Source organism: Corvus hawaiiensis, chromosome 23 (assembly GCF_020740725.1).
Source record: "Corvus hawaiiensis isolate bCorHaw1 chromosome 23, bCorHaw1.pri.cur, whole genome shotgun sequence".
Taxonomy (NCBI): Eukaryota; Metazoa; Chordata; class Aves; order Passeriformes; family Corvidae; genus Corvus; species Corvus hawaiiensis.
The window spans coordinates 7361429-7386721 of NC_063235.1; the positions used below are offsets into that span (position 1 = coordinate 7361429).

General features: G+C 58.0%; 4 protein-coding genes and 1 long non-coding RNA gene across 6 annotated transcripts; 2 read left to right on the plus strand and 3 right to left on the minus strand.

The window, feature by feature from the left end:
- Positions 1-205: 205 nt before the first annotated feature.
- Positions 206-6024, minus strand: GPN2 (GPN-loop GTPase 2). Of its 2 annotated transcripts, XM_048327201.1 has the most exons (6): positions 5968-6024; positions 4378-4820; positions 2374-2530; positions 1926-2086; positions 1208-1338; positions 206-787 (listed from the first exon to the last, which is right to left on the minus strand). In XM_048327201.1, exons 2-6 carry the CDS (start codon positions 4792-4794, stop codon positions 715-717), a joined length of 939 nt encoding a protein of 312 aa, XP_048183158.1. In that variant the 5' UTR covers positions 4795-4820; positions 5968-6024; the 3' UTR covers positions 206-714. The 2 variants fall into 2 exon arrangements, with proteins under 2 accessions (XP_048183158.1, XP_048183157.1); XM_048327200.1 differs by lacking the exon at positions 5968-6024 and having other exon boundaries at positions 4378-4972.
- An 18-nt stretch (positions 6025-6042) lies between these two features.
- On the plus strand, positions 6043-7092 carry LOC125337461. Its single transcript, XR_007208055.1, has 2 exons — positions 6043-6501; positions 6588-7092. It is a non-coding gene; the product is annotated as an uncharacterized LOC125337461 (long non-coding RNA).
- On the minus strand, positions 6995-11477 carry GPATCH3 (G-patch domain containing 3). Its single transcript, XM_048327202.1, has 7 exons — positions 11113-11477; positions 10508-10926; positions 9148-9322; positions 8427-8486; positions 8053-8174; positions 7753-7880; positions 6995-7370 (listed from the first exon to the last, which is right to left on the minus strand). The coding sequence occupies exons 1-7, from the start codon at positions 11453-11455 to the stop codon at positions 7151-7153; spliced, it is 1467 nt and encodes a 488-aa protein (XP_048183159.1). The 5' UTR covers positions 11456-11477; the 3' UTR covers positions 6995-7150.
- Positions 11478-12788: 1311 nt separating this feature from the next.
- NR0B2 (nuclear receptor subfamily 0 group B member 2) lies at positions 12789-15222 on the minus strand. Its single transcript, XM_048327151.1, has 2 exons — positions 14367-15222; positions 12789-13805 (listed from the first exon to the last, which is right to left on the minus strand). Exons 1-2 carry the CDS (start codon positions 14890-14892, stop codon positions 13525-13527), a joined length of 807 nt encoding a protein of 268 aa, XP_048183108.1. The 5' UTR covers positions 14893-15222; the 3' UTR covers positions 12789-13524.
- An 847-nt stretch (positions 15223-16069) lies between these two features.
- Positions 16070-23880, plus strand: NUDC (nuclear distribution C, dynein complex regulator). The gene is made up of 9 exons (XM_048327149.1): positions 16070-16210; positions 17314-17391; positions 18809-19009; positions 19317-19400; positions 19785-19898; positions 20304-20498; positions 21073-21156; positions 21247-21365; positions 23011-23880. The coding sequence occupies exons 1-9, from the start codon at positions 16115-16117 to the stop codon at positions 23060-23062; spliced, it is 1023 nt and encodes a 340-aa protein (XP_048183106.1). The 5' UTR covers positions 16070-16114; the 3' UTR covers positions 23063-23880.
- Positions 23881-25293: the final 1413 nt, after the last annotated feature.

Consider the following 25293-nt stretch of genomic DNA (forward strand, 5'->3'; position numbering starts at 1 on the left):
TGACCTGCTTTCCCGTCCCACAGCCCTCCCTCCCTCCAGCAAGCGCTGAGCCTGTTCTCAGGCAGATCAGAGAGGGCCAGGCCCCGGCCAACGCGGAGCTGCCGCTCTCGGCGCGGAGCTGCCGCCGCTCCCACCCGAGGCGCTTTGGCCTCGGGCTCCGCAGCACTCTTGGGTTTATTTATTCAGGTTCAGCAAACTCGTAAGATGAAAGTGAGACCGAGGAGTGCTTTATTAAGAAAGAGTCCATCATTATTTCTAAGAAAAAGAAAAACAAACATCCTTCTGTCCTTGAGACGACGTGGAGGCGTCTCGGCCTGGATTCTCCTCGGAGCACGGGGCCCGTGCACGGTGCTCCTGCAGCAAGCCCAGGACTGGTGCCTCAAGTCTCCCTGCACATGAGGCAGCTCCAGCTGATTTTTCTGTCTCTGGATCTGTCCTGGACATGATGGAGGAGACTTTATCTTGCTTCTTTTCCTTGCTATTCCTGCCTTCCCTGGCTCAATCTCTCTGTTCCTAAGGGAAGACCCTCAGCCACCTCCCTTCTGCCAAATCCCTGCTCTGGGCAGCAGGGCCGAAGCTCGGGAGGTCAAACCCACCCAGAGAGGGAGTCCAGACCCTGCCTGGAAAGGCTTTCAGTTGCTCTGAGTCACAGCTTAAGCTCCGGGGAGGAAAAGGAGAGGTGTCAAAACAGAGGAGTGGGGGGGGAAGGGCGTGTCACAGATCCATCACCTCCTCTTCCACGGCTTTGTCCTGAGATTGCACATACTTCTCCTGCACTGCCAGGGTGCTGATAACACAGTAATTAAGGAAAACGAGGGGCTGGGCTCAAACACTCCCTTCTGCAGGAGCTCTGAACGTTCTCAGCGAGGAACCAGCCCAGCCTCACATTAGCCCGAAGGCCATCAGGAAGACGCAGCATCACCTGAGTTATTTCTGGCTCTGCCTGATCCCAGACCTGACAAGTGTAGGAGAATCAGTTGTATGGTTTGAAGGAGAAGGAAAGAACCCAGCCGAGGGAGAGTGAGAGAGGAAAGTTGTCAAAAGATTCCTGACACGTTCATGGTATCTGCCCCGGGCTGGGCTGAGCACACCCCACTCCCCACACGTGTATCACCCACCAGATGATGTCAGGAACAACCTGGGCCTGCAAATCCCAGCCTTTGTCCCCCAAGGAGAGAGAAATTAAACTCAGCACCACAGAGGATACGAAGAGAAGTGGAAGTCGGCCCCCACAGCTGCCGACATCAGCGCCTCCAGGCTGCGGTGCTCCTGGTCCCCGAAGGAATATCCGTTGGCTTTGTCCACGGCCTGCATCACCTGCCGCATGCTCTGCTTGTCCTGGGAGGAGGGACACGGCTCCCTGGGAACCTGCTCCTTCCCCACAGGCAGGAGCTCAGGCTGGGCTGTACTGGGGATGTTCTCTGGGGCTCTGGGCCACCCGGACAGCGCCCGAGGCCCCGGGGACACAAACGGGGACAAACAGGGACACTGGTACTGACACCCTCCACCCTCTCATTCCCTTTCACCACCTTGTCCCAGCCCACTGGCCTCTGTTGACACTTCTGCCAGCTGCCTGATTAAGGACGTTTCCAGCCCCCCCTCCCCAATGTATTCCTCCCGATCTTCTCACTGTTTGCTGCTCCCTAATTTAACAAGGGTTTAGGTGATCCTCAGCCCAGACTTGAAATGAAGGCCAGAAGAGCTGAAGGAAGGGGGAGCCTGGATTCCCCACCTCAAGACACGAGGCCCAGGTAGCCCCAAGCTCATCAGCCTTTTCCCTTCCTTTGGCTGCCACAGATCATTTACAGGTCTGGGTGTGTTTCCCTGAGTCCCTTCACAGCGGAGGTTTCCAGCCCTGTGGCTCTGAGCAGGCAAAAAGGAGCTGCTACACATGCAAGGCTCCCAGTTCCCTCCTGCTGGGTCACCTGGACGTTGAGTGGCACGAAGGACACCAGGCTGTAGTCCTCGATCACCTCCACCAGCTTCTCGTTGAGGCGGCGGAAATTCCTGAAGAAGGGATCGGAGGCCAAATGGTCAACGAGGTAAGAGAGGTCCAGGACCTCGGTGTAATAATCCAGGTTGAAAGCTGCAGGGAGACAGGCATCTCTGAAGGCAAGCTGGAAGCTGAAGAGCACAGTGACATCTACAGCAGCTTCCCCTGCCACCCCCATTCCCAAAGAGCTGATTTGCACCTGACACGGCCCAATTCCACATCCCTCCCCCTCAAATTCCTCAAGCATCCAAGGCCAGGATGGAGCTCTGAGCAACCTGGGATAGTGGAAGGTGTCCCAGCCCACGGCAGGAAGGTAGAAGAGATGAGGCTTAAGGTCCCCTGCCCCCAAAGCATGCTGTGGTTCCATGGAATTCCCTTACCCAGCTTCCCGTACTGCTCGATCAGGTCCATCTTGGAGAGGACGTTGACGTGGGGCAGCTCCACGTGCAGCATGGTGGAGAGGGAGGTGCAGAGCACGGAGATGAACTTCCCGGGGTCTGTGCAGTAGTGGGAATCCACCAGGTGCACGGCAGCCAGCTGGGCAGCAAGGGCACAAAGGGACACACAAGGTCAGAGCCGTGGCAAGCCCATCCAGCTGCTCGTGGGACAGTCTGGAATGGCCACGGGACAATCAGCTCAGACCTGACTGCGCCGTGTGGGGAAAGGACCACCCCCCTCCCACCTCGTGCACATAAAACACAGGATCAGAGAACCTTGGAATGGTTTGGGTTGGAGGGGACCTTGCAGCTCACCTGGTCCCACCCCTGCCATGGGCAGGGACACCTTCCACTGTCCCAGGCTGCTCCCAACTCCGTCCAGCCTGGCCTTGGACACTGCCAGGGATCCAGGGGCAGCCACAGCTTCTCTGGACACCGTGTGCCAGGGCCTGCCCACCCCCACAATTCCTTCCCAAGATCCCATCCAGCCCTGCCCTCTGGCACTGGGACGCCATTCCCTGTGTTCTGTCCCTCCATCCCTTGTCCCCAGTCCCTCTGCAGCTCTCCTGGAGCCCCTTTAGGCCCTGGAAGCCTCGGAGCTCTCCCTGGAGTCTTCTCTTCTCCAGACTGAAAACATATCCATGTATATAAAGTGTCTATTGCCACATTCCCACCCTTGGACCACCACGGCTCAGAGCCAGGGAGGGGCTGTGGGGAGGCTTTTAGAGCTCCACCACCAGCACAAGAAACTTCACCCTGCAGCTGCTCCCCCCTTTCTCAGGGTTTCTCTCTTTGCAGCTGAAGTTTCCACACTCGTCTGAACTCTGCAGGGTTTTTGGGGTGGGAGCTGGGGCAGTTCCCCTCCTGAGCAACACAACAGCCTCCGGATTCCCACCTCCCACAGGAATGCTCAGGCCCACTCGGGAGCAGTAACTGCAGCACACCAAGTTCTGCTGGGAGAGTCAATTGTGGCTTGCACTAATAATTAATAATTACACTAACGAGCAGTTCGGTTCCCTGGGTTTTGTGTGGCTGTAACAATGTGGTCCCAGAGCTGGGGAAGTCACTCCAAGTCAGGGCTCTGAGGCTGAGTCACAGCAGCAGAACCCAGCCAGTCTGGGGCTCCCAGGCAGGCGTGAGCACCTGGGAGAGCACAAAACAGCCCTGTAAATGTCTTATTTTAGCAACTGCAATCCCATGTCCATTTATTCCAATGAAAATAAGCTCTAATGTGCAGATTCCCAGTGACATTCTCAAGCAAATGAAGTTGCCCTTCTTGCTCAGAGCACTCGGGGTTTGCACATTCATGGTCTGGCCCCGCCGCAGAGCAAGCGCAGCGTCAGCAGCTCCCGGGGCTGCTCTCACCTGCAGCTCCCGTTGTGCAAGGGAGCCCAGAGCACGTCCCACGGGGTGCACAGGGACCTGGCTGGGCTGCAGGACGGGCCTGGCACGGCCCCTGGATTCCTCAGGGCAGTGTCAAGGCTCCTGGCACACACAGAACCCCACTCTGGGTAAAACACACCCGGGTTGTGGGGAGGATCCTGGAGCACAGCAAGTGCTTGTCCCATCCCTGGAAGTGTTCAAGGCCAGCTTGGAGCTATCTGGGCTCGTGGAAGGTGTCCCTGCCCATGGAATGGACTGGAATGAGATGAGCTTTGAGGTCCCTTCCAACCCAAACCATTCTGGGATTTTGTGCTAAGCGTGAGGAAGGAATCTGTGTTCCTGCTCCTAATCCCACTAAAAGCCGTAACACGCCATTTTTTGCCAATCCCTCCCAGCATAAAACAGGGCAAAATTCTTCTCCTTCCCTGACAAAGCCACTTCACATGAAAGGCCAAACAATTCCTGGAGACAGCAGCCACGAGTACCCTCAGTGCCACTCTGTGCCCACGGGGCGTGGCCCCTGGAGCTCGTGGGGTGCCAGGCACTGACCCAGCCCATCCCTACCCTGAAATTCCACTTGGCCAGCTGGCCAAAGACGTTCTTCAGGGACTCGTGGTGGGTGTAGAGCTCCACCTGCCCGGGGCAGTCGAAGAGGACGTAGTGTCCCCTGAGCCCCTGCAGCTTGTCCCGCAGCCAGTCCGCGTTGGCCTCCAGGTACTCCATGCAGTAGATGAGGCCCCCGTTGGGGCCCAGCCCCAGGCTGGCCATGACGTCGGGCAGGGTGACCAGCTCGGCGATGTCCAGGGCGCAGGGGCAGGGCAGCGCCTCGTTGGCGGGGTCCAGGTTCACCACGGCCACCCTGCGGCCCAGCCGGCCCAGGAACTCCCGCATGGCCTGGCAGTAGGTCGTCTTCCCGGAGCCCGGCGGCCCGATGACCACCTGGCCAAAGGCCAGCGAGCTGCCCCTGCTGCCCTCAGACATGGTGGCTCATCTCCTCCTGCCACGGGCTGAGACGGGACAACATCCCAATTACCGTTTGATCTGCGCTTATAGGGACGGGATCTGCTGGGATTCGCAGCCAGGAGCGGGCGGAGAGGAAAGGAAAGTGCCTGTACCCCGCTTTCTGACCACATTCCTCCTCCCCTTCCCCCGCGTCTCTCATTCCCCCCTCTGCTCACATCCCCCTTTCCCCTTCACATTCCCATTTCTCCACGTCTTCTTTTCTCCATCACCCCCTTTTCCCCCGAATCCCTCCCTCTGCCTACATCCTGTTCATCCCCACCTCCCCTTTCTCCCCGTGTTTCCTTTTCCCTCGCGTCCCCTCTTCTTCCCTACGGCCCTCCTGACCCTCCTTCCCCACTCCCCGTTCCTCCCTCCCAGTTCCCCTCCTTGCCCAGACCGCTTCATCCCTTGTTACCCTCTCTGGTCCCGGTATCCCCCCCATCCCGGTGACCCCCCGATCCCGATATCCCCCCGATCCCGATATCCCTCCCCCCCATCCCGGTGTCCCCCCGATCCCGGTATCCCCCCCGATCTCGGTAACCCCCCGATCCCGGTATTCCCCCGATCCCGCTATTCCCCCGGCATCCCCCCGATCCCGGTGTCCCCCCGATCCCGGTATTCCCCCGGTGTCCCCCCGATTCCGGTATTCCCCCGGTATCCCTGCCCCCCCATCCCGGTGTCCCCCCGATCCCGGTACCCCCCGATCCCGGTATCCCCCCCATCCCGGTATCCCCCCCATCCCGGTACCCCCCGATCCCGGTATCCCCCCCATCCCGGTATCCCCCCCATCCCGGTATCCCCCCCGATCCCGTTATTCCCCCAGTATCCCTCCCCCCCCATCCCGGTATTCCCCCAGTATCCCTCCCCCCCCATCCCGGTATCCCCCCCATCCCGGTACCCCCCGATCCCGGTATCCCCCCCATCCCGGTATCCCCCCCATCCCGGTATCCCCCCCGATCCCGGTATCCCCCCCATCCCGGTATCCCCCCCGATCCCGTTATTCCCCCAGTATCCCTCCCCCCCCATCCCGGTATTCCCCCAGTATCCCTCCCCCCCCATCCCGGTACCCCCCCATCCCGGTACCCCCCGATCCCGGTATCCCCCCCATCCCGGTATCCCCCCCGATCCCGGTATTCCCCCGGTGCCGCTCACCGCCGCCGGTGCCCCCGCGCCGGGTCCGGGTCGCCGCGAGCCCGCAGCGCCGCGTTCCGGGCGCGGAGCGGCCGCCGCTCCCGCAGCGCCCCCTGGCGGCCGGAGGGATGCGCAGCCCCGCCCTGGCCGGGACTCGAACCCGGGACCCGAATCCGGGCAAGGGTCGAGGGTTCGAGTCCCGGCGCCGGCTCTTGTCCCTCCAGCACATCCCCAGCCCCGCTTTTTTCCGAAAGAATCACAGAATCAATTGGATTGGAAAAGACCTCTGAGAGCATCGAGCCCTAGCTCTGACCAAACAGCACCATGGCACTGAGTGCCACACCCAGTCTTTCCTTAAACACCTCCGGGGGACAGTGACTCCACCACCTCCCTGGGCAGCCCATTCCCAATGTCTAACCCCCCTTTCTGTGAAGAAATTCTTCCTCATGTCCACCCTAAACCTCCCTGGAGCAGTTTAAGACAATGTCCTTTTGTCCTGCCACTCACTGACCGGGAGAAGAGCCTGACCTCCACCTGGCTACACCCTCCTGTCAGGTAGGAGGAGAAATTCCTCCCTGCATTCTCTCCCTTCACCCCTTAAGGAAGTCACGCAGGGCCTGACCTTCCCCATTCACACTCAGCCCTCCAGCTCTGGGTCACTGGGACGGAGGCTCGCCCCTGTGCCGTGCCTGGGCCAGGAGAACGGGGCAGAGCACCCTGGAAAGCCGTGGCAGGCAGCACCCACAGGTGCCCAACCGCAGGGCACCGCCTCCCCGAGCATTCCTCTGCAGGCTGCCAGGACAAGCCTTTCATCCCGACGGGTTTCTCCGAGCAGGGTGGGATCGCCACGCCCAAGGAACGCTCGGGCAGCAGCAGCGGGACAGTTACGGTGCCCTGTCTGTGCTTGTCCTTCCCCAGCTCTCAGGCTGCAAGTTCTGCTTTCTCAGCCTCACCAAACACACCAATTTGGTTGATCCCAGCACGAATATAAGTTTTAACCCCCCAACATCTTTCCCCATTCCTACTGAACACCATTTCCTTTCATTTGTAAGGTTCAATTAGTGGGGAAAAAACCCCCACCGTGGCAATTTTTATTACAAATCCATATTTTTACTAAAAATAAATATATAAACACCCTGCTTCACACTGAGACCAGGAGCCAGCCTGGACTGGGGAGCAGGACAAAGGCTGTGACAGTCCCTGCTCAGTGTGGCTGGGACCTGAGGCTGCCCAGGGCGGGGTGGGACGCCCGGACAAAGGCCATGTCCTGCCTGTACTTCATGGCCGTGGGGGGCTGGCGCCGGAGCAGTTGGTCACCCGTGTCCTGGGGCTCAGGGTCATCGTAGATGGTGGAGATGACAACAGAAGTGTCCCCACGGGGCTTCTTCCTCCTGATAAAAGTTGGCAGCTTCTCCCCGTGGTACCTGGAGGGAAGCAGGAAAGGTTTGGTGGGAGGCTGCAGAGGCCACCAGGCATCCCTGTGCTTCCCAGCTCCTTTCCTGGAACGGTTGGGTTGGAAGGGGCCTTAAACCCATCCCGTTCCACCCCCTGCCCTGGGCAGGGACACCTTCCATAGACCTGCACGTGGTTCCAGCCCTGCTCCAACACCACAGCTCCGCTAAGGAGCCCTGGATTGTCAGGAAGAGCAGCCTGTTTATGTGGAATTCCCCAGGTGTGCAGGGAAAGGCAGATCCCTGGGACAGCCCTGTCCCCACTCAGCTCCCCTTGCAGCCTCTCAGCTGCTGTGAGCCCAGAGAGCCTGGGCAGAGGTGGGAACAGGGGCTGAGAGGGCATTTGGGTACTTACCCCAGCCCCCTCTTGCACCTGGGGTTCTGACCCTCGTTATCCAGAGCTTCGGCCATCCCAGAGTTGCTGCTCCCCAGGCCCAGCCCCTCCGTCCAGCCCTGCTGCTCCAGGACCTTCCTGCCAAAGCCCTGGGAGAGGGGAAAAAACCATCACAGACTTGCTGGACAAATCCCACCCTCATCTTCCCAGAGCCTTCTGCCCTCCTCCCACACCCAAGACCTCTCCTCCTCCTACCCCACACCCTGTGGGCATCACCCCTGGCACAGCCCCTCCTGCCCTGAGCAGGCACCCAGAGCTCACCTTGGTGTACCTCTCGAAGGTGCCAATGTGCTGCCCTGACACGGATCCATCCTCCAGCCCATCCCGGAGCCGCCGCTCCAGCCACATCTGCACTGAGTCCCGAGCATCCTTATCCCCTCCATCTGGGGAGAAAGCAGCCAGAGTCAGCGCAGCACAGCTCAGGGAGGCTGCTCAGCACCAGCATTTCCCCCAGAGCACCAGGCAGAGGAGGCAGAACCTGTTCTTTTTGGCAACGCTTGCTGCCAGACCAGAAAAACATTGTTTCAGGTTCACTGACGGCTTGGATGCTTTCAAAGGATGACAAAGAGCTCCCCAAATTCTGCATGGTCAGAATTTCCCTGGTTTCCCTGGGGTGGGTGGCTCAGCTCTGATACCTTTGTCATAGTAGATGCTCATGTCCACGTCCCAGTCATCGGCTGTCTGCTCGTCAAAGTCTGCCAAGAGAAGGGAAGCAGCACTTTAGGCAAGGTCTGGCACAGGGGAGCTCTTTGCTGGTGGCCCAGCTCCCTGTTTTCCCTAACAAAATGGGAAGGGATCACAGAATCATTGAGGATGGAAAAGATCTCCAAGACCAATCGCTCCAACTGTGACCAGTTCCCACCTTGTCACCACTGAGTGCCACGTCCAGTCTTTCCTTGGACACCTCCAGGGATGGGGACTCCACCGCCTGCCTAGGCCTGACCACCCTTTCCATGAGGAAATGCCTCCGGTGTCCAGCCTGCCCCTCCCCTGGCCCAGCCTGAGGCCATTCCCTCTCCTCCTGCCCCTGTTCCCTGGGATCCCCTCTGGCTGCCCCCTCCTGTCAGGGAGCTGTGCAGAGCCAGGAGAACCGGACACAGCACTTGAGGTGGTGCCTCAGCAGTGCCAGCACAGAGGAAATGGCAATAGAGACTCCCCAAATCCCAGAGCCCACCCAAGAGGCTCCCAATGGCACCACAGGGTGCTCTGGGGGGGGCTCTGGTGACCAGTTTTGTGCCCAAGGGAAGGCTCAGAAGCCATGGCAAGGTGTTGGTGGCTCCAGTTGACCTGGACTGTTTGTAAGGGCTTAAACCTGATGTAAGCTGGTGGGCTCAGTGACACAAACACCAACGTCACCTCCGTCCTCCTCCTGCCAGAACTGGGCATCTGTGTAGAACACGAGGCCGGAGCCGCCCTTCTCCCACTTGAGCTCGATCTCCTCCTCGAAGAGCCGCTCCCGCGCCCGCTCCTGCTGCGTCACGTCCTCGTGCAGGGCCTCGTGCCGCTCCCACTCCTCACACGTGTCATTGTCCTGCGAGCACAGCCCAGCAGGGAGCTGGGGGACGCCAGCACGGCCCCGTCCCTGCTGCCTGACCCCTTCCCAAGGCCGTCCCTCTGGAGCAGCTCCGCCGGCAGAGCCGGGCCCGGCCCGCGGCGCTCAGGCCCCGACACGACGGATGAGCTCATCCCCTGACTAACGCCACTGCCAGAGTCAGCAGGGAGAAATCCCACAGCACACCCACTCCACAGGCCCGACCTGCCCCGCACAGATGCCCATTTAAGGAGCAGGTGCGTTGGACCTGAAGTCAGCACTAGCAACGAATTAATTCCACTCCAGCTGATCCCTAAGGAGATTGTGTGGGCTCCCAGGAAGCGGCGCCCTGGCACAGACACAGAGCTGCCTGCCCAGCTCTGGGCACAGCCATTAACCAGCCAAGGAACAGCCAAAAGAACGACTGCAGAGCCAGGAAACAGCCTGGGAGAAACAGCTGGAGGAGTCTGTTTAGTCTGGAGGAGAAAAGACTGATTAAAAAGCTGGAAAAAGGAGGGAACAAAGCGCTCTCTGTGCTCCCTGTTGCCAGGAGAAACCAATGGGGTGGAACTGCAGCAGAGATTTGGCATCTGAGTTAATTCTGGTGGAGGAAAGAACGGGAATGGCTTGCCTGGGGATCTGTAATGACAGAGGTTTGGGAGAACAGGCCAGACAGGCGTCTGCCAGGGAGAGGGGTGGGATGGCTCCTGCCCAGCCCAGTTCTCCAGGAGCCTTTGTCACAAAAGCCACTTTCCTCAGAGTGACTAAACTCCAAGTGCAGGAGCATCCAAGGTCAGCCCTTTGTGCAGCTCTGCACGTCACTCCCAGCACACAAATGGGGTCCCCAACCTCCGTCACCTCGTTTCCCAGCAAAGCAGAGCTGGGCCCATCTGCCAGGCAGCAGGGCAGGGTCTGCTGGGCAGCAGCAGCCTCCCCTCTGCTCCTCCTCACATCAGACACTTTGGGACCAACCCCTACGACCACCCTGAGCAGTTTTGGGGGGTTCAGGCCCCCCTGTCCCTGCCCCAAGGGGCTCAGTGCACCAAGGGATGAACAACTGTATTTTAACACTGTTTCGAACAAGCCATTTATCCAACTAAAGGAGTAAAAATGAGCTCTGAGAGTGGGATCTGCCCTCATAGCTCCAGCAGCTGAGCCTGGATGGTGCTGGAATATTCCACTTACATCACCTGAGTGCGACTCCTCTTCCTCCTTCTCCTGCCCCTCCTCATCCTCCGCGGGCCGGGCGGGGTGAGTCACCCCCGCGGGTGGCACAGGCTCCTCTCCCTCCGTGATCTCATCCCCTGCAGCCGTGTAAACTCTTTCTTCCTCAGCAACTGTCTCAGTGTTCTGGTATTCAAAGGGCACATTCCCATACCTGCGGGATGAGCCAGTCTTTGGAAAATCCAGCTGCAGTTTCTTGATAACGCGGGGGGGCAGCCTGCAGGCCCGGATCAGCTCCAGGAACACGCTCAGGGGGGTGCCCACGTTCCCAAAAGGCATGAAGGAAGGGGGGTTGAACTCGGGCAGCCGCTTCAGCTGCGCCTCGGTGACCGATTCCCCGGCAGCCGCCCCGTCCTCGCTGCTGGGAGACGCCTCCGGGCCTGCAGGAGAAAAGCGATGGGTTGGGGCGGGTAAATCCCGGCGCCCCCGAGCGGGAGGGGAATAAGCGGAGCCCACATGGGCTCTTCCTGCCTCGGAGCAGATTTGAAGCATTAAGGAAACTCCGCGAGGAGCTCTAACCGCCCGGTGCCCCGAGCGTGCCGTGCCGGGACCCCGCCCGCCCCTACCTGTCCCGGGGCTCAGGCGGACCCTGCGGATGAGGCAGCGGCCGGGCAGCGCGGCGCCGCCGGGCCCGACCCAGCGCTTTCCCGAGTACATGCGGACGAAGCGGCGGGCGCGGCCGGGCCGCACCGACACCAGGCAGGAGCAGGTGCGCGGCGCCGGAGCCCCGCCGCCCGCCGGCGGGCGCTCGGGGCGGTGCCGGTAGTGGAAGCAGAGGAAGCCGCCGGCCTCCAGGAACTGGCTAAAGTAGGCGCGGAGCTGCGCGGAGCGGAGCGCGGCCGGGATGCCGCTCACCAGGCAGTATCGGGCCGCGCCGCCATCACCGGCGGCTCCGCTGGGCGCCGCCATCTTGGATGATCGCTGGTGGCGCGCGGGGATGACGTTCGCGCGACGAGTAGAGGGCGCCGCCTGGCGGCGGGGGAGCGCGCGGCAGACCCGGGGTCCCCGGGCCTGGGGAGGTGACAGGGCCTGGGGACAGAGAGACCCTGGGGTGCCACGGGGACCAAGGTACCCCAGCGGGGGGCTCAGCATGCCCTGGGGGTGCCCAGACCCCGTTGTGGGGGTGTTTAACAGGCCGTGGGAGTGCCCAGACCCCGTTGTGGGGGTGTTTAACAGGCCCTGGGGGTGCCCAGACCCCGTTGTGGGGGTGTTTAACAGGCCCTAGGGGTGTCCAGACCCCGTTGTGGGGGTGTTTAACAGGCCCTAGGGGTGTCCAGACCCCGTTGTGGGGGTGTTTAACAGGCCCTAGGGGTGTCCAGACCCCGTTGTGGGGGTGTTTAACAGGCCCAGGGCTTGGCCAGACCCCGTTGTGGGGGTGTTTAACAGGCCCAGGGCTTGGCCAGACCCCGTTGTGGGGGTGTTTAACAGGCCCTGGGGGTGTCCAGACCCCGTTGTGGGGGTGTTTAACAGGCCCAGGGCTTGGCCAGACCCCCAGGGAGGTCACAAACCCCGGGGGTTTCAAGGCACTGGGGGTGTCCAGGCTGCCCATCCTTATCCCGTGTGAGGGGTCTGGCCTTGTCCCCGTTCAGTCCCACGACCTTTGCTGTCACCCCCCCCGTCACGGGCGGGTCCCACGCTGGACAAGCACCCACAGCCATCCCCTGTCCCCGGGACAGCCAGGAATTCTGACTCGGGGCTTGGCGCTGCCTGTGGGAGCCATCGGTGACTCCGGCGCTCCCTCCCTGTGGAAAAAGGCCGTCACGGGGCTGAGATCACCTCGGCAGCGGCGGCAGAGGTGCAGGCCCGGGCTGACACAGCCGTCCTTCCTCACCCCGAGCTGCTGGCGAAGATTCCGGGTGTTTCCGTGGGCATGGGGAGGCTTCGTGCAGCTTTTCCTGACACCTCACCCGTGCCAGCCGCGGAAAATGGGACGGGATTTGTGCCTGCTGGCAGCTGCGTGAGGCAGAGCAGCCGCCTCTGACAGCGCCCTCGGGAGAGGCTCAACACCTGGATCTCAACAACCGGAGAAAGGTCCAGCGTGGGGATTTGGTCCTGGAAATCTCTGTGTGCTGGAAGCAGCCAGGAGCTGCTCATCCAACAGCTCCCACTGTCTGGCAATCAACCTGTCTGCATTGCCAGATGGATTTTTATGGAAAATCCCTTTTTACTGCATTCTATCTTTTCCACGACTGCAGTTTTTTCTGCCCACCCCAAATTCAACACTGTGTTCCAAACCACCGTGTTCCAAAGCACCAAACATTTTATTAAAAAAATAATTTATTGCATCTTATATACAAACCACATGAATGTTCACTTATAAAATACTGTCACCTCGCCTGTTGGAGGCAGGAGGAGCGAGTTTTCCAGGTGTGCACCTGGCTCTAACTCCAGTGAGGGAGGTTTGGATCTCCCACTAAACCAGCTCCACTCGGGGTTCACTTTTCACACAAACGGGAAAGCCCAGAGCCCCAAATGAGGTGCAGTAGGTTTAGGTGCTCCTAAGTGCTCTTAATCCTTTTGTATTTCATGGAATTATGGAGGAAAGAGAGAATCTAAGGAAAAGAGGGGCGAGTCTGTACACCCTGTAGGATTTAACACTCTGGCTTTTTCCCTGAAGAAATTTCCTGCGTATTTCTAAGCACAGAAGCCAGAGCCAGAGCTAATTCTGTAATGTTAGCCCTCGGTCAGTGATCCCACTGAGGCCACCAGACACCACGGGATCAAGCTGGGGACAACCTTCACTGCTTGGAGTTCACAGCAAAATGAGTAGAAACTGGGAGCAGAGCTCCGTGCTCTGGAACAGGGAAGGAAACCCCTCACCCACACACACTCCCGGGGCTGGAGACCGGCGCAGGCGGAGCAGGAGCTGCTGTAAAATCTGCTGAGCCACAGCTGCTTCCCAGCGATGCTGCAGCCTCGGCCCCAGTGAAACACGGCGTTCCCGCAGAGTCCGGAGCGCTTCTCTCCCAAATCCCCGCTCAGCAGGGCAGGGGCAGCCACGGGGCCTGCGGCCAGCCCGCGACCTCAAACAGCATCTCCACCAGCAGCTCCCCCATGTCCGCGTCGCCGATGATGGGCCGGAAGAACAGGTCCGTGACGAGGGCGGCAGGGATGGATTTCAAGGAGGAGGTGACCCGTAGGATGTGGGAAAAGCGGCCCTGATCCTCGGGGTGCAGCGGCCGCAGCAGCTCCCGGAGCGCTCGCTGGGCTTCCCACTGCAGGCTCTCGATGTAGAGCGGAGCCCTCAGCCCAGGGATGTCTGTGAGGGAGAGGAGGGAGAGAGGGAGATGAAGAAGGATGGGAAACAGCTCCAGGTTTCTCCCATTCCCACCCGTCCCCATTTCTCAGAAGGGATCTCTGAGGCCACGCTAAGAGATGGACACAGCACTGCTGAGGCGTAGCTGTTCCAGGGATGCTGTGTGAGGGGGAAAAGCAGTTAATGGGCAAAATCATTAAAAGTAAAGGAATCCAGGACTTATTGTCTGCAGGGCAGGCAAAGGTTTTGACATCCTCCCTGCTTCCCAGTGCATTTGGGAATGACCAGAGTTAGGGAGAAGGTGACCAGCCCTCTCTGCTGCTCACACCTGCCCATCTCTGAGCATCTCCAAGCCACGAGGTCTGTATTTGCCCAGGAAGGTGGTGGAGTCCCTACCCCTAGACGTGGCACTCAGTGCTCCGGGCTGGTGACAAGGTGGGGATTGGCCCAGGGCGGGCTCGATGGTCTTGGAGATCTTTTCCAACCTCAGTGATTCTGGGATGCTGTGATTCCATGTCCAGCTGCCAGCGCTGGCCGGCAGAGCCACGAGGGCCTGGCACTCACCCGGATTGAAGAGAATGGCTCCCCTCAGGTAGGTGTACTCGTTGGGGCTCAGGTCCAGCCTCCAGAAGCTGTGGAGGCACCACTGCAGCTGCTGCACGGCAGCCAGCGTGGGCTGTGTCCCCTCGGGCTCCTGCCCTTTGCTCTGGCCGCTGAGGAGGATCTTCTTGAGCATGCTGGGGGCCGGGGCCTCCATCACCTCGAAGGTCACCATCTCCTGCACCAGCCCCAGCAGGAAGAGGGGCACCCAGCAGCTGTCCAGCAGCAGCAGCTGATCCTCCCGTGGCAGCAGGTGGAAGGCAGCGACGTTCTTCATGAAGTTGATGGTTTTGACCAGCACGTCAGAGGCGGCCTGGCAGGTGAGGTGTGGCGTGCGCAGGCACACGGTGCGGCGCTGGTGGCACAGGCAGCGCTGCCGGGCCCCGCCACAGGGCAGGTTCTGGCTCAGGAGGGTGTACAGGATGGCAGGGTGCTTGTCCTTGCCGTGGCACTGGCACCTCTCACACTCCATATCCACGCTGGTGCTCATGGCTGAGCCAAGTCCTCGTCGAAATTCAGCAGGTGGGAGAGAGATGTAAAATCCCTTCCAAAATATGTCACAGGCCGGATTGTCCCCGTCCTCCCAGCTCTGCCAGCTCGTGGCTGCTCCAGCCAGCTCTTATAAGGCCGGGTCACAGTGAACACCCCTCCACAGCCTTGACCGGCCTGATTAAGCAGCCCTCATTAAAACCACCCAGCCAACCCCGTTGTCCCTGGGCCGGGCCGAGCGAGTTCCCGGCGCGGTGTCAACGGCCGTTTTCTCAATGAATCGGCGGCGGGGAGGGGCTGTGCGGCCTTATCAGGATTACCCAAACAGGATAAACAGAGTCATTACCCCAGGCTGTACCATGGCACCAAGGCCCCATCGGGCAGGTGTCACTGCCAGGGTTCACAGACAAACACAGGGCGCTCGTCTGGGCCCGGCGTTCAATGGCCCCGGCGCTCTGGCCTTGGGAAGAGCAACCTGGAAGTTGTGTTATCAGTGGCTGTTTGCCCGGCCTTGCTCAGGAGGCTCTTGTTGTGGTGGAGGAAGAGGAACCTGGTGAACTGGCAGGCTGCGATGGGGCCAGGGGTCATCTCTCTCAGAGGAAACGTAGGGCCGGGGAAGGGAAAATGCTCCCATTTTCAGAATGAGAGAAAAGTAACGAAAAAAAGGTCAAAGTTCTCATATTTTCCCATCAGAAAGGGACCCGGAGGTGCTGGTCGACAGCAGCTAAACATGAGCCAAAGTGGGCAACGATTGTGCCCCCGTGCTGACACTGCTGAGGCAACTCAAACTCTGGGGTCAGTTTTGGGCCCCTCACTCCCAAGACAGACACTGAGCGCGTCCAGGGCAGGGAACGGAGCTGGGGAAGGGTCTGGAGTACCAGGAGCGGCTGAGGGAGCAGGGGGGACTCAGCCTGGAGAAAAGGAGGCTCAGGGCGCCCTTCTCGCTGCCAGCTCCCCGGCAGGAGGGTGGGACCACGCCCGGGGCCCCCTTTCCCCTTTGCCCCTTTCCCGTCCCGGGAATCGCGGCCCGCACCGCCCGTCGCCATAACAACCCCGCCGCGCCTCGAGCCCCGCCTCTTCCTGGAGGATTGACAGCGCGTGTGACCAATCGGCGAAGAGAGCGGCGCGGGGGCGCGCTGGGATTGGTGGGTGGGGAGGGGCGAGCGCTTCCGTGGAGGCCGGTTCCGGTTCCGGTGGCGGCCCGGTGCGGGAGCGGCGGCGGGATGGGGCTGAGCGCGGAGGAGGCGGCGGAGCAGGAGGACCGGTTCGACGGGATGCTGCTCGCCATGGCCCAGCAGCACCAGGGCGGCGTGCGCGAGGTAGCGCCGCCGGGATCGGGAGCGGGGAGGGCGGGGCAGGACGGAGAGGAGCGGGCGGGGAGCGGCCCGGCCTCCTCGGGCCCCGCCCCGGCACGTGGAGCACGGGACGCACGTGCGCTGCTGCCGGAGCGGCGATAACGGCCCCCGGCAGCGCCTGCCCCGCTCGTTAATGAGCAGGGTGTTAATGAGGCGCCGCGGCACCCTCACCGTGGCCTCGCCCCCTGGCCCCGGCGCCTCCGGGCTTCCCTGAGCTCCCCCGGGCCTTCCCGGAGGGTTCCGGGTGCGCGGGCAGTGCCCGTGATGGGTCACAGCGGGGCAAAGCACCACAGGGCAGGATCGATCTCCCCCGCTCACCCTCCCAGCGCAAGCACCGGCCCCGTGAGAGCTGCCCGTGGTCGGGGATCCCCTCGTGCTCAGGGGTGTGCCCGCCCTGATGCCCCTGGCTGGCGGCTCCACGTCCAGGCGCTGACCTGCAGCAGGGCTGGAGCCTGTGGGAGCATCCCACCCACATCCCCCGCACAAATAATTTTTAAAAAAATGGTCCTGTAACGGCCCCTCGTGTTGTAGCAAGAATTCTGACTGAAACACCCACGGGACAGAATTCCTGGGAAATAAAGATCAGCCAAGGTCAAGGAGAAGTTCGAGGTTTCCAGAGGGAGTTTGGAGGTGGTGGTTCATTCATTGGTGATCCCTGACAGCTGCAAAAATAAGGAGTTGGCATGCTTTTAGGTGTGCCAAGCAGCAAACTATGGTCTATATATATATATACACACATCCATATTTAAGATATAGGTATGTATGCATGTGTAAATCCATTCCTGCCCCAGATAACAGCTCGGGGTATGGGAGCAGGACCTGAGAATAAACTGCTGCCTTTCTTCGTGCAAACACTCAAATGCCTCTTCTGCAAACTGGGAATCCAGGGGCTGGATCTCCACAACGGAGTGTTTTCCTCAGGCAGTGGTCACGGGGCTGATTCCAGGGCCACAGCCACAGATAGGGAGGACAAAGGATAAAGGCTGCTCCAGAGACACGAGGTGACTTGGGGTGACCTGGCCTCATTGCTCCTTTTCTCTCCACCCTCTCCCTGTTCCCTGCCCCAGCTCGTGAACACCTTCTTCAGCTTCCTGAGGAGGAAGACAGATTTCTTCACCGGGGGAGAGGACGGAGTAGCAGAGAAGGTAAAAAACAAATCCTCAGGCCTTTAACTCTTCTTCCTTCCATCCCACCCGTGTCTGTGCCGTGCCAAGAGTCCCCTGCTTGAGCAGCTCCCAGCAGTTGGGCACACGTGGGCACCAGCAGCTCCTGAGGGAAGGAAACCCAGAGGTGCCCCAGTCCGAGTTGAGGAGCACACAGTTCCCTGCTGGGATGGTGGCACAGTGCAGGGTTTTTGCCAGGCTCTGGCCAAAGGCTTGTTTGGAAAGCAAACCTGCCAGACACACTGACTTAACGGTGCCACAGCAGGTGATAAGCCCGGGTTACCTTGTTTGCTCAGCTCAGAAAAGGCACAAAGTCCTCGGCTCTGCACATGCAGCTGCCCCTCGGATCAGGCTGGGGAGCCTGGATGGAGCATTCCCGGTCCTGCAGGGAGCCCTCACTGGAACTGGAGGGGCTTTAAGGTCCCTTTAACCCCAAACATTCTGTGATTCTCTGAAATAAGAAAGGTGAACCCTACTGTCATTTTTCTTAAGAGTAGAGAGCAAATGTCCCCCTGTTCCTGGAGGCTGTGTGATCCCACCTGTGTGGCAGTTCAGAGTGCCTGGCTACTGTCCTTGGCAAACCTGTGCCTGTAAGAGAAAGGTGATATATATAAATACATTTTTCCCCTCTAATTCCTTTCTGAGGATCTGTCTCTGTTATTTTCTGGGGCAGACCTCAGCTCACCTACGTGCTGCTCTGCACAGCACCCCGGCCTTATCGACCCTGGGGCAATTCTCTGGCTCTCTGCCTGTGTACTCAGCTTTCCCGCTGAGCACGCGGCCCTTGGCATCAGAGACCTTGGGATTTTGCCTCCCAGAGTCACAACAACCTTTGGAGAATTGGAAGTGAGGCTGAAACAAAAGATTTGTGGAGGAACTCACCCCTCAGTGTAAAAACGCAGGGGTGTTTCAAGCTTTTCTCCTCTAAATCATGGCACTGACGCTCCATCTGGAGAAAAGCCCAGGCGTGGGAAAGGTCAGAAGTAGGTAAAAAAGTTGGATCTGGTGTGTCCAGCTGTCCTGGATGTATGGAGTAGCTTCAGGTGGCTGGGTCGGGCATCAGCTCACCCTGCTGGAATTGCACAAAGGACAAAATGAGTGGAGAATTTTTATTTCAGTGTTACCTCCTGGAAACACACTCCCTGTGTAACTAGCAAGGGCTACATTTAAATGTTCTGAATTTTCTCTTTCTCCTCTCTTTTCACTTCCTCCTCTGTTTTTTTGAATTGAAAAAAATCTCTGGATTTTCAGTCAAAAAAACCGAGTGAAGATGAAGGGGAAAGTCACAACATCTGTGTAACCTAAGAGGTGTTTTCATGCTCCTCAGGAGACCACGTTGGCTTGGTTCAGGCTTGAAATGGATGTTATTTTTTTAACCCCCTGTGTCCCTGTCCCTCAGCTGATCACAGAGGCCTTCAGCCACCACAACAAGCTGGCGCAGAAGGAGCGCAAGGAGAAGAAGGCGCGCCAGGAGGCCGAGCGGCGCGAGAAGGCCGAGCGCGCTGCCCGGCTGGCCAAGGAGAGGCAGGAGGCCAACGAGCCACGCATCAAGGAGCTCACAGATGAGGAGGCAGAAAGGCTGCAGCTCGAGATCAACCAGGTGAGAGCCGTGTCAGGGATCTGCAGGTGCACCTTTGTCCTCCCCGTGGCTGTGAGGGGTTAGGACGGCCCAGGCTCGTTCTTTGTCCAAGTGGGAGGACAAAGGGAATCTTCCCCTTGGCAGTACCTCTTTCCTGTGCCTTTTCTAAGGGCTGAGAGTTGCCTGTTTTCGAAGTGTGGGATGCAGTGAGTGGTGCTCTTCAGCTGGAGCTGAAAGGCTGAGGCCATCTAGTGCCAGCTCAGGAAGTGACACGAAGTGCCAGCTCTTGGCTGAGCGTGGTCCTTCTCTTCCTTCTCTTTTCAAACAGAAGAAAGAGGCACAAGGGCAGGGTAACGGTGTCCCAGTGAAACCCTCGGAGGAGGAAGGTGAATCTTCAGATTCCAACAAACAGGTAAAACTCGTCTGGGGATATTTTAGAATCATGGCATGGTTTGGGTTGGAAGGGACCTTAAAGCTCGTCCCGTTCCACCCCCTGCCATGACACCTCCCAGTACACCAGGTTGCTCCAAGCCCTGTCCAAAATACACACTTTAAAAATACAAATTAGAAAATTTGGCTTAAAAAATACACACTTAATTCCTAAATGTGCCAGTGCAGAGGGCTTTTTGGTTTTTTTTCTTGTAGTCATGTTTTAACAGAAGCAGCTATTCATTTTTGGGCTAAATTTAAGTGGATATAAAATACTAACAACTGACCTGCAATACTTATAAAACCTGAGAACTGTTGTTACAGTGGAAACTGGAAAAGCTTCTTTCTTTACACTTGAACTGCTTAGGGAACAGATGATGAAGAGGAAGATGAGAAGGATAAAGGAAAACTTAAACCCAACTCTGGCAATGGAGCTGACCTTCCAAATTATAGATGGACACAGACTCTTTCAGAATTGGATGTAAGTAGTGCTTTATGACCAGGATCTGAGGAATCTGAGGCAATAAGAGCGGGTGCTGGTAAGAGATGAAGCCAATTCCCTGTGTCTCAGTTGCCTCTGGAAGTCTGCTGGAAACAGCAGTGTTTCAGTAGCTGGGGGAGAGCTTCATAACTCAGTAAAATTACCAGGAGCTGTAGTTTGCCAGATTTTGGTCTTGGTTTAACCAGGCATTAAAATCTGCTTCCCTTTTTATGGTCCCTTCCTTTCACCTCCCGCTCCCTCAGAATCTCAAGGAAAATAGTCCCTGCTCTGTCTGACTCCGGTGAAACCAAGGCACAAAGGCTTGGAACACTTGGAACAGCAGCATGGGAGGGTAAGGAGGGATTTCCCTGCCCAGCTCCTCAGATCTGCTCCTTTTTGCTGCAGCTGGCCATCCCCTTCAAGGTGAGCTTCAGGCTGAAGGGCAAGGACGTGGTGGTCGACATCCAGAGGCGCCGCCTCAAGGTTGGCCTCAAGGGCCATGCTCCTGTCATTGATGGGGAGCTCTTCAATGAGGTCAAGGTGGAGGAGAGCTCCTGGCTCATTGAGGATGGTAAAACAGTCACCGTGCACCTGGAGAAGGTAAAGCAGGATGGGCTGGGCAGGATTCAGGCTTGGCTGCCTCTTCTGGGCTCTCAGCTGAAACAGAACCGCCGTGGTTGTCCTGGGTACAGTGGCAGTGGTGTCACTGGTAGTGGGGTATTTAAGTTCCCCCATCTTCAGCCTAATTTTGTGCTATTCCAGGATATCCAATGGATTTCTCAGCAGTTCAGGAAAGGCTGGAAGGAAATCAGTCATTTTGAAGTTGTCCCTTAGTGTGTTTTGACATCTGTTAGTGACATGAAAATCCAGGGACAGACCTTCTTTTGTCCCTTCTTGTGTCCCCTCTGGGCCTCTCCAGATGGTTTGTTGTAATCCCATTTATGTCATGCCAAACAGGACATCTGACATTCTCTCAGATCTCCCAGCTGTGAAAATTTAGGCTGCCTAAAGTCGTTTGAAACAAAAATACTCTTCATCTATGTTCAGATTTTACTGATGTTTGGAAAACTGCCAAATAAAGTTTGATTCCATCCTTTTTTTCCTGTGACTGAGACTTAGAAACCCTAGAACAAGTCCAAGAAAAATAAACTGGTTTTGCTTCTTCATCCTCTAGATCAACAAGATGGAGTGGTGGAACAAACTGGTCTCCACAGACCCAGAAATCAACACCAAGAAAATTAATCCAGAGAACTCAAAGGTAAGATTTCTCCTGTTTTACGGGATGGAGCCTGCTCAGAAATTACCTCACTTGAGCCCAGAGTTGTTCCAATTTGGATCTTGCTTTCAGCTGTCAGACCTGGACAGCGAAACTCGCAGCATGGTGGAGAAGATGATGTATGACCAACGACAGAAATCCATGGGCCTGCCCACCTCTGATGAACAGAAGAAGCAGGATATTTTGAAAAAGTGGGTACAGCTCGTTCCTTTGCATGGTTTTGCCTTCCCAAGCCCCTTCTCCTCTTCCTCTCTGGCACAAATCAGTGAACAGAGAGCAGCTTGGCCTTCAGTCCTACCCATGCTCACATCTGCACAGTCACTGTATTGTTGGCCAAGCACCAGTGTCTGTAAAAGCCTGAGGGGCTAGAAAGCCTAATGGGAAAATCTGGGGATGGCCTAGCTCTGGAATTGTCTTAATCTGCTGATTTCAAGTCCAGAAGGCAGTTTAGAACTGGAGGTGCCATCTCTGCTGAACTTTAACATGGTCTTAATTGGTGTCTAATCTCCCTCGGTAGCCCAGCTAATCACCCCTCCCTCCACTTGCCCCCAGACAGCTGTCCCCAAGCCGCTTTTATGGCTTTATTGCCCTGTTTGGCATAAATGCCCTGTGGCAGGGAAATGACTCCTGGAGCTTCCAAGGCCGTTTGGGAAGGTGTGGAGGTAATTCTGGGTCATGCAGCTTCTTCAGGAAGCGCAGCCCCACACCTTATCCCTGGGTGGAGGATTGCTGTGGCTGACCTGACTCTGTGCTTCCCTTGGCTTTATCTGTAGTGCCAGAGCTTCTCTGTGAAGCTGAGTGGCTTTGACCAGAGCAGAGCCCAGGCTTCCCTAGTGCCTGGTGATCAGTGGGGTGGGAAGTTCCCTCTGCCCCCAGGACACCTCCCTGGCAGGGTCACTTGTTTGATGCTCTGGAAGTTTGGCTGGCAGAGGATGGAGAGGAAGTTTAGACTTTGTCCAGGGCAAAGGAGACTCAGTGACACCCATGTGGGTGCTGATCTCTGCCAGGAGCTCTCCTGGCTGCCAGACAAGGACATGATCCTCACAGCACAGATGCCCCTGGAAGTGGAAATGCTGTGGAGGCATTTCAGGGGAAACCCTGAGATGGGAACACAGAGGAGACCATGCTGCCCTTACTTCACTCTGTGTGTGAGTCCTGCACAGGGCTGTGATGTGTTGTGTCCCTTGGGAGCAGAGCAGAGGAGCCTCTGTGTGCACCGGGCACTCCTGGGCACAGGGCACTGCCCTCAGGACTTCCTGATGTGGCAACCTCAGTCCAAATAGTCCCTGGAAGGTGTCCTTGCCCATGGCAGGGGGTTGGAACAAGATGACCTTTAAGGTCTTTTCCAACACAAACCATTCTGTGATTCCCTCTGTTGCACCTGGTTTGAAACCAGATTCCTCTGGTCATGTCTTCCCTGAGATTTTACTGTCAGAGCACTGGGATATTCCCCATATTCCCAGTAAAGCTCCAGCTGACAGGCTGGAGCTTCAATCCTAATCTGCCTTCACCATCTCCCCTCTGCCCCACAGTCAGTGTCATGGCTGCTACGTGCCCAGCCCAGAGGTAACAGTTAAGGGGGTGTGTTTGGTAATTAACAACTCCCGTGTGTCTGGACTTGCTGACCTGGTAGGCTGGCAGCAGTGCTGCTCCCACTGACCCGAGGACAAGGTGCTTGTAGTCCAAGGAATGTGTCCCAAGGAGCTCAGCAGAACCCTCCCTGCTGTGGAGGCTGTGGGGTTGCAGCAAAACTCCACAGTGCAGGAAGCAGAAATCCTTCCCTCCCCAAACAGAGCTGGCTCCTGCTGACTCACCCAAACTCTGTTTTCCTTGCAGGTTCATGGAACAGCATCCAGAAATGGACTTTTCAAAGGCTAAATTCAACTGAGCTCTCCCCTTCTCCCCCCCCTCTTTCAGTCAGCCCGTTGAATGGGGCAGGATATGTATGGTTGGATATTCCTCACCTTGGGCAAGTAAAACTTCCAGCATCCCCCCACCCGAGCTTGCTGCGGAGGCACCTGCGCGGAGCCACCCTCAGCGTCCCGTGCAGCAGAAGGCAGGGCCAGAGTGCTCCAGACAGAGCCATTTGCCACAATTCCCAAGGGCCAGTGAGGAGAGAAGGAGGGGTTAGAGCAAAAAAGGGTGTTTTTAGGGCTGAGAGAGCCAGACCTGAGAGGTTTTGGGATAAATCCTTAAGGTATTGCTTCGCTTCCCTGGGCTGCGCGGAGCTGCTCATCCACACTGCCACTGGCACAGATACTCCTGAGCTCTACTCCCTCCTGCTCTCCTGCAAAAACAAGGGTCAGTTTATTTTGTAAAATAAATCTTTTTCTGCCTTCTTGGGAAGGGAAAACAGCAGTTTAAAAGCACAGCTGTTGCAGTAGAGACAGACCCTGCTTCTCCTTGCTGCCGCTCCTGTGCCAGAAGTGGGACAGCTGGAGCACTCCAGGGCTCCCAGCACAGCTGGAGAGGTCAACCTGCTGTCCTAGAGCAAGGAAAGGCTGGAGAGTCTGTGGCTGTGGGGGGGCTTAGGGGATGCTGTTGTTGCTGGGAGTGTCTCCTGCCTCTTTCCCAAGAGCCTCTCTCCCTGCTGGCGACCACGGGCATCGCCGCGTTCTGTGCGAGCTCCCGCTGACGAGTGGCATCACTCTGCATGTTCTTATCTCTGTTAAAACTGCAGTGCAACATAAAGGAACACAAGTGGAATGTCTCGGGCAGAGCGTGTGGTTTCTCTGGCAGAAGGGATCTGGGATCCAGGCTGAGAGGAGAAGGAGGAGGTGCCAAGGGGGCTCCTGTGCTTGTGCTCTCTGCAGCTGCCTGTGAATACCTCTCCAGCTCTGGACTGATCTCCCTCCCTCAGGAAGTGGCAGTGGGAGCTGTGTCTTGCTCAGGAGCGCTGCTGACCCCCATTCCCAGCTCAAACCCTCAGCTCTGCCCAGGGGTGGTTGCTCCAGGCTCTGCTCCATGGAGCAGCACATGACCATGACCCTGCCAGGAAGCCACCCTTGCCCCGGGGCTCCTTCATGCCGAGCTAACAGGGAGAGTGTCAGGAAATGCTGGGCTCTATCCCAGATCCCTGCTGCCGTGGCTCTTCCCTCTGCCTCCCCCAAACATTTCCACCTCCTCCCCGAGGGATGGGCACAAACGGCTGAAAATCCTGTTTGGGCAAAGTCCAGCCTGGCACAGCACCTGGCGTGGTGGGGTTTTTGAGCAGCAGAGCACTGTTTGCTTGAAGCCTCCCAGTTTTACAGGCTCTTGGGGTTAAAAAGCAGCCCCCACCCAGCAGAGCAGTGACGTTGAGGGTGAGCAAGGACCCAGACTGGGGCAGCTGCCTCTGGAGTGCTCTGGCCCAGATATTCCTGCTTGTTTGTCTTACAAATTACCCTACACACACCTGCCTGTCTGTGCTTTGGCCCCGGTAAAAAGAGCAGAATCTCCTATTTTCATAAAAAGAGCCAGACTATGCTGGATTTGAAGGTTTTAGCCCCAGAATGAGCTGCCTGCCTGTCTGCACTGAACCCTGGTTTGTGGGACAGGGGAGCTGGGAGGGCTGAGCTGCTCTGGGGTGTGACAAGCTTCACCCCGTTCTCAGCTCTGTCAGTGCTGCTGCTGCTCCCTGCAGGTGCTGGTGTGGGAGGAGCAGGGCCAGGCCCAGCACCTGCAGCAGGATCCGCATCCCTCTGCCAGCCCCTCCTCAGGGACAAGCACGGGCAGGCACCAGGGCAGCCATAAACCAGCAGAGTCCACGGCACCACCCCAAGCCCAACCTGTGGGTTTGTTCTTTCCCCATTTCCTCCTCAACCCTGTGTCCTGCACCAGAACCCTGAGGCTGGCCTGGCAGCTCCTGGATCTGGGAGCATGGTGGGAGCAGCAGTCCCTGCCCTTTGGAAGTGCAGAGCTCCCTCAGTGTTCCCAGAATCCCGGGGCTCTTCTGTCCTCGGCCACTGCAGGGTCAGGCTGGTGTGAGCCACGGCAGCGTTTGGGGTAATAACTGGGAAATCCCAGATTTGCTGGTTCTGGTGGCAGCTGAGAGAGGACAGAGGAAAGGCAGTGTCAGGAACCCCCAGGGAAGCTGGGGGAGAGATTTTGGGAGGAAGGAGTGTCCCTCGGCCTTTCAGG

What these genes read in the sequence shown, in the direction of transcription:
- NR0B2 (XM_048327151.1), bottom strand. Translation starts at nt 14,892, where the DNA reads ATGAGCACCAGCGTGGATATGGAGTGTGAGAGGTGCCAGTGCCACGGC. An exon ending in AGCCATTCTCTTCAATCCGG is followed by an intron (nt 13,806 to 14,366) that starts GTGAGTGCCAGG and finishes TCTCCCTCACAG; the next exon opens with ACATCCCTGGGCTGAGGGCT.
- NUDC (XM_048327149.1), top strand. Translation starts at nt 16,115, where the DNA reads ATGGGGCTGAGCGCGGAGGAGGCGGCGGAGCAGGAGGACCGGTTCGAC. An exon ending in CTTCAGATTCCAACAAACAG is followed by an intron (nt 19,401 to 19,784) that starts GTAAAACTCGTC and finishes TGAACTGCTTAG; the next exon opens with GGAACAGATGATGAAGAGGA. An exon ending in AGACTCTTTCAGAATTGGAT is followed by an intron (nt 19,899 to 20,303) that starts GTAAGTAGTGCT and finishes TTTTTGCTGCAG; the next exon opens with CTGGCCATCCCCTTCAAGGT.
- GPN2 (XM_048327201.1), bottom strand. Translation starts at nt 4,794, where the DNA reads ATGTCTGAGGGCAGCAGGGGCAGCTCGCTGGCCTTTGGCCAGGTGGTC. An exon ending in CGAGCAGTACGGGAAGCTGG is followed by an intron (nt 2,087 to 2,373) that starts GTAAGGGAATTC and finishes GTCTCCCTGCAG; the next exon opens with CTTTCAACCTGGATTATTAC. An exon ending in TCGTGCCACTCAACGTCCAG is followed by an intron (nt 1,339 to 1,925) that starts GTGACCCAGCAG and finishes CCCTCCTCCCAG; the next exon opens with GACAAGCAGAGCATGCGGCA.
- GPATCH3 (XM_048327202.1), bottom strand. Translation starts at nt 11,455, where the DNA reads ATGGCGGCGCCCAGCGGAGCCGCCGGTGATGGCGGCGCGGCCCGATAC. An exon ending in AGGAGTCGCACTCAGGTGAT is followed by an intron (nt 9,323 to 10,507) that starts GTAAGTGGAATA and finishes CTGTGCTCGCAG; the next exon opens with GACAATGACACGTGTGAGGA. An exon ending in CCTTCGAGAGGTACACCAAG is followed by an intron (nt 7,881 to 8,052) that starts GTGAGCTCTGGG and finishes CCCCTCTCCCAG; the next exon opens with GGCTTTGGCAGGAAGGTCCT.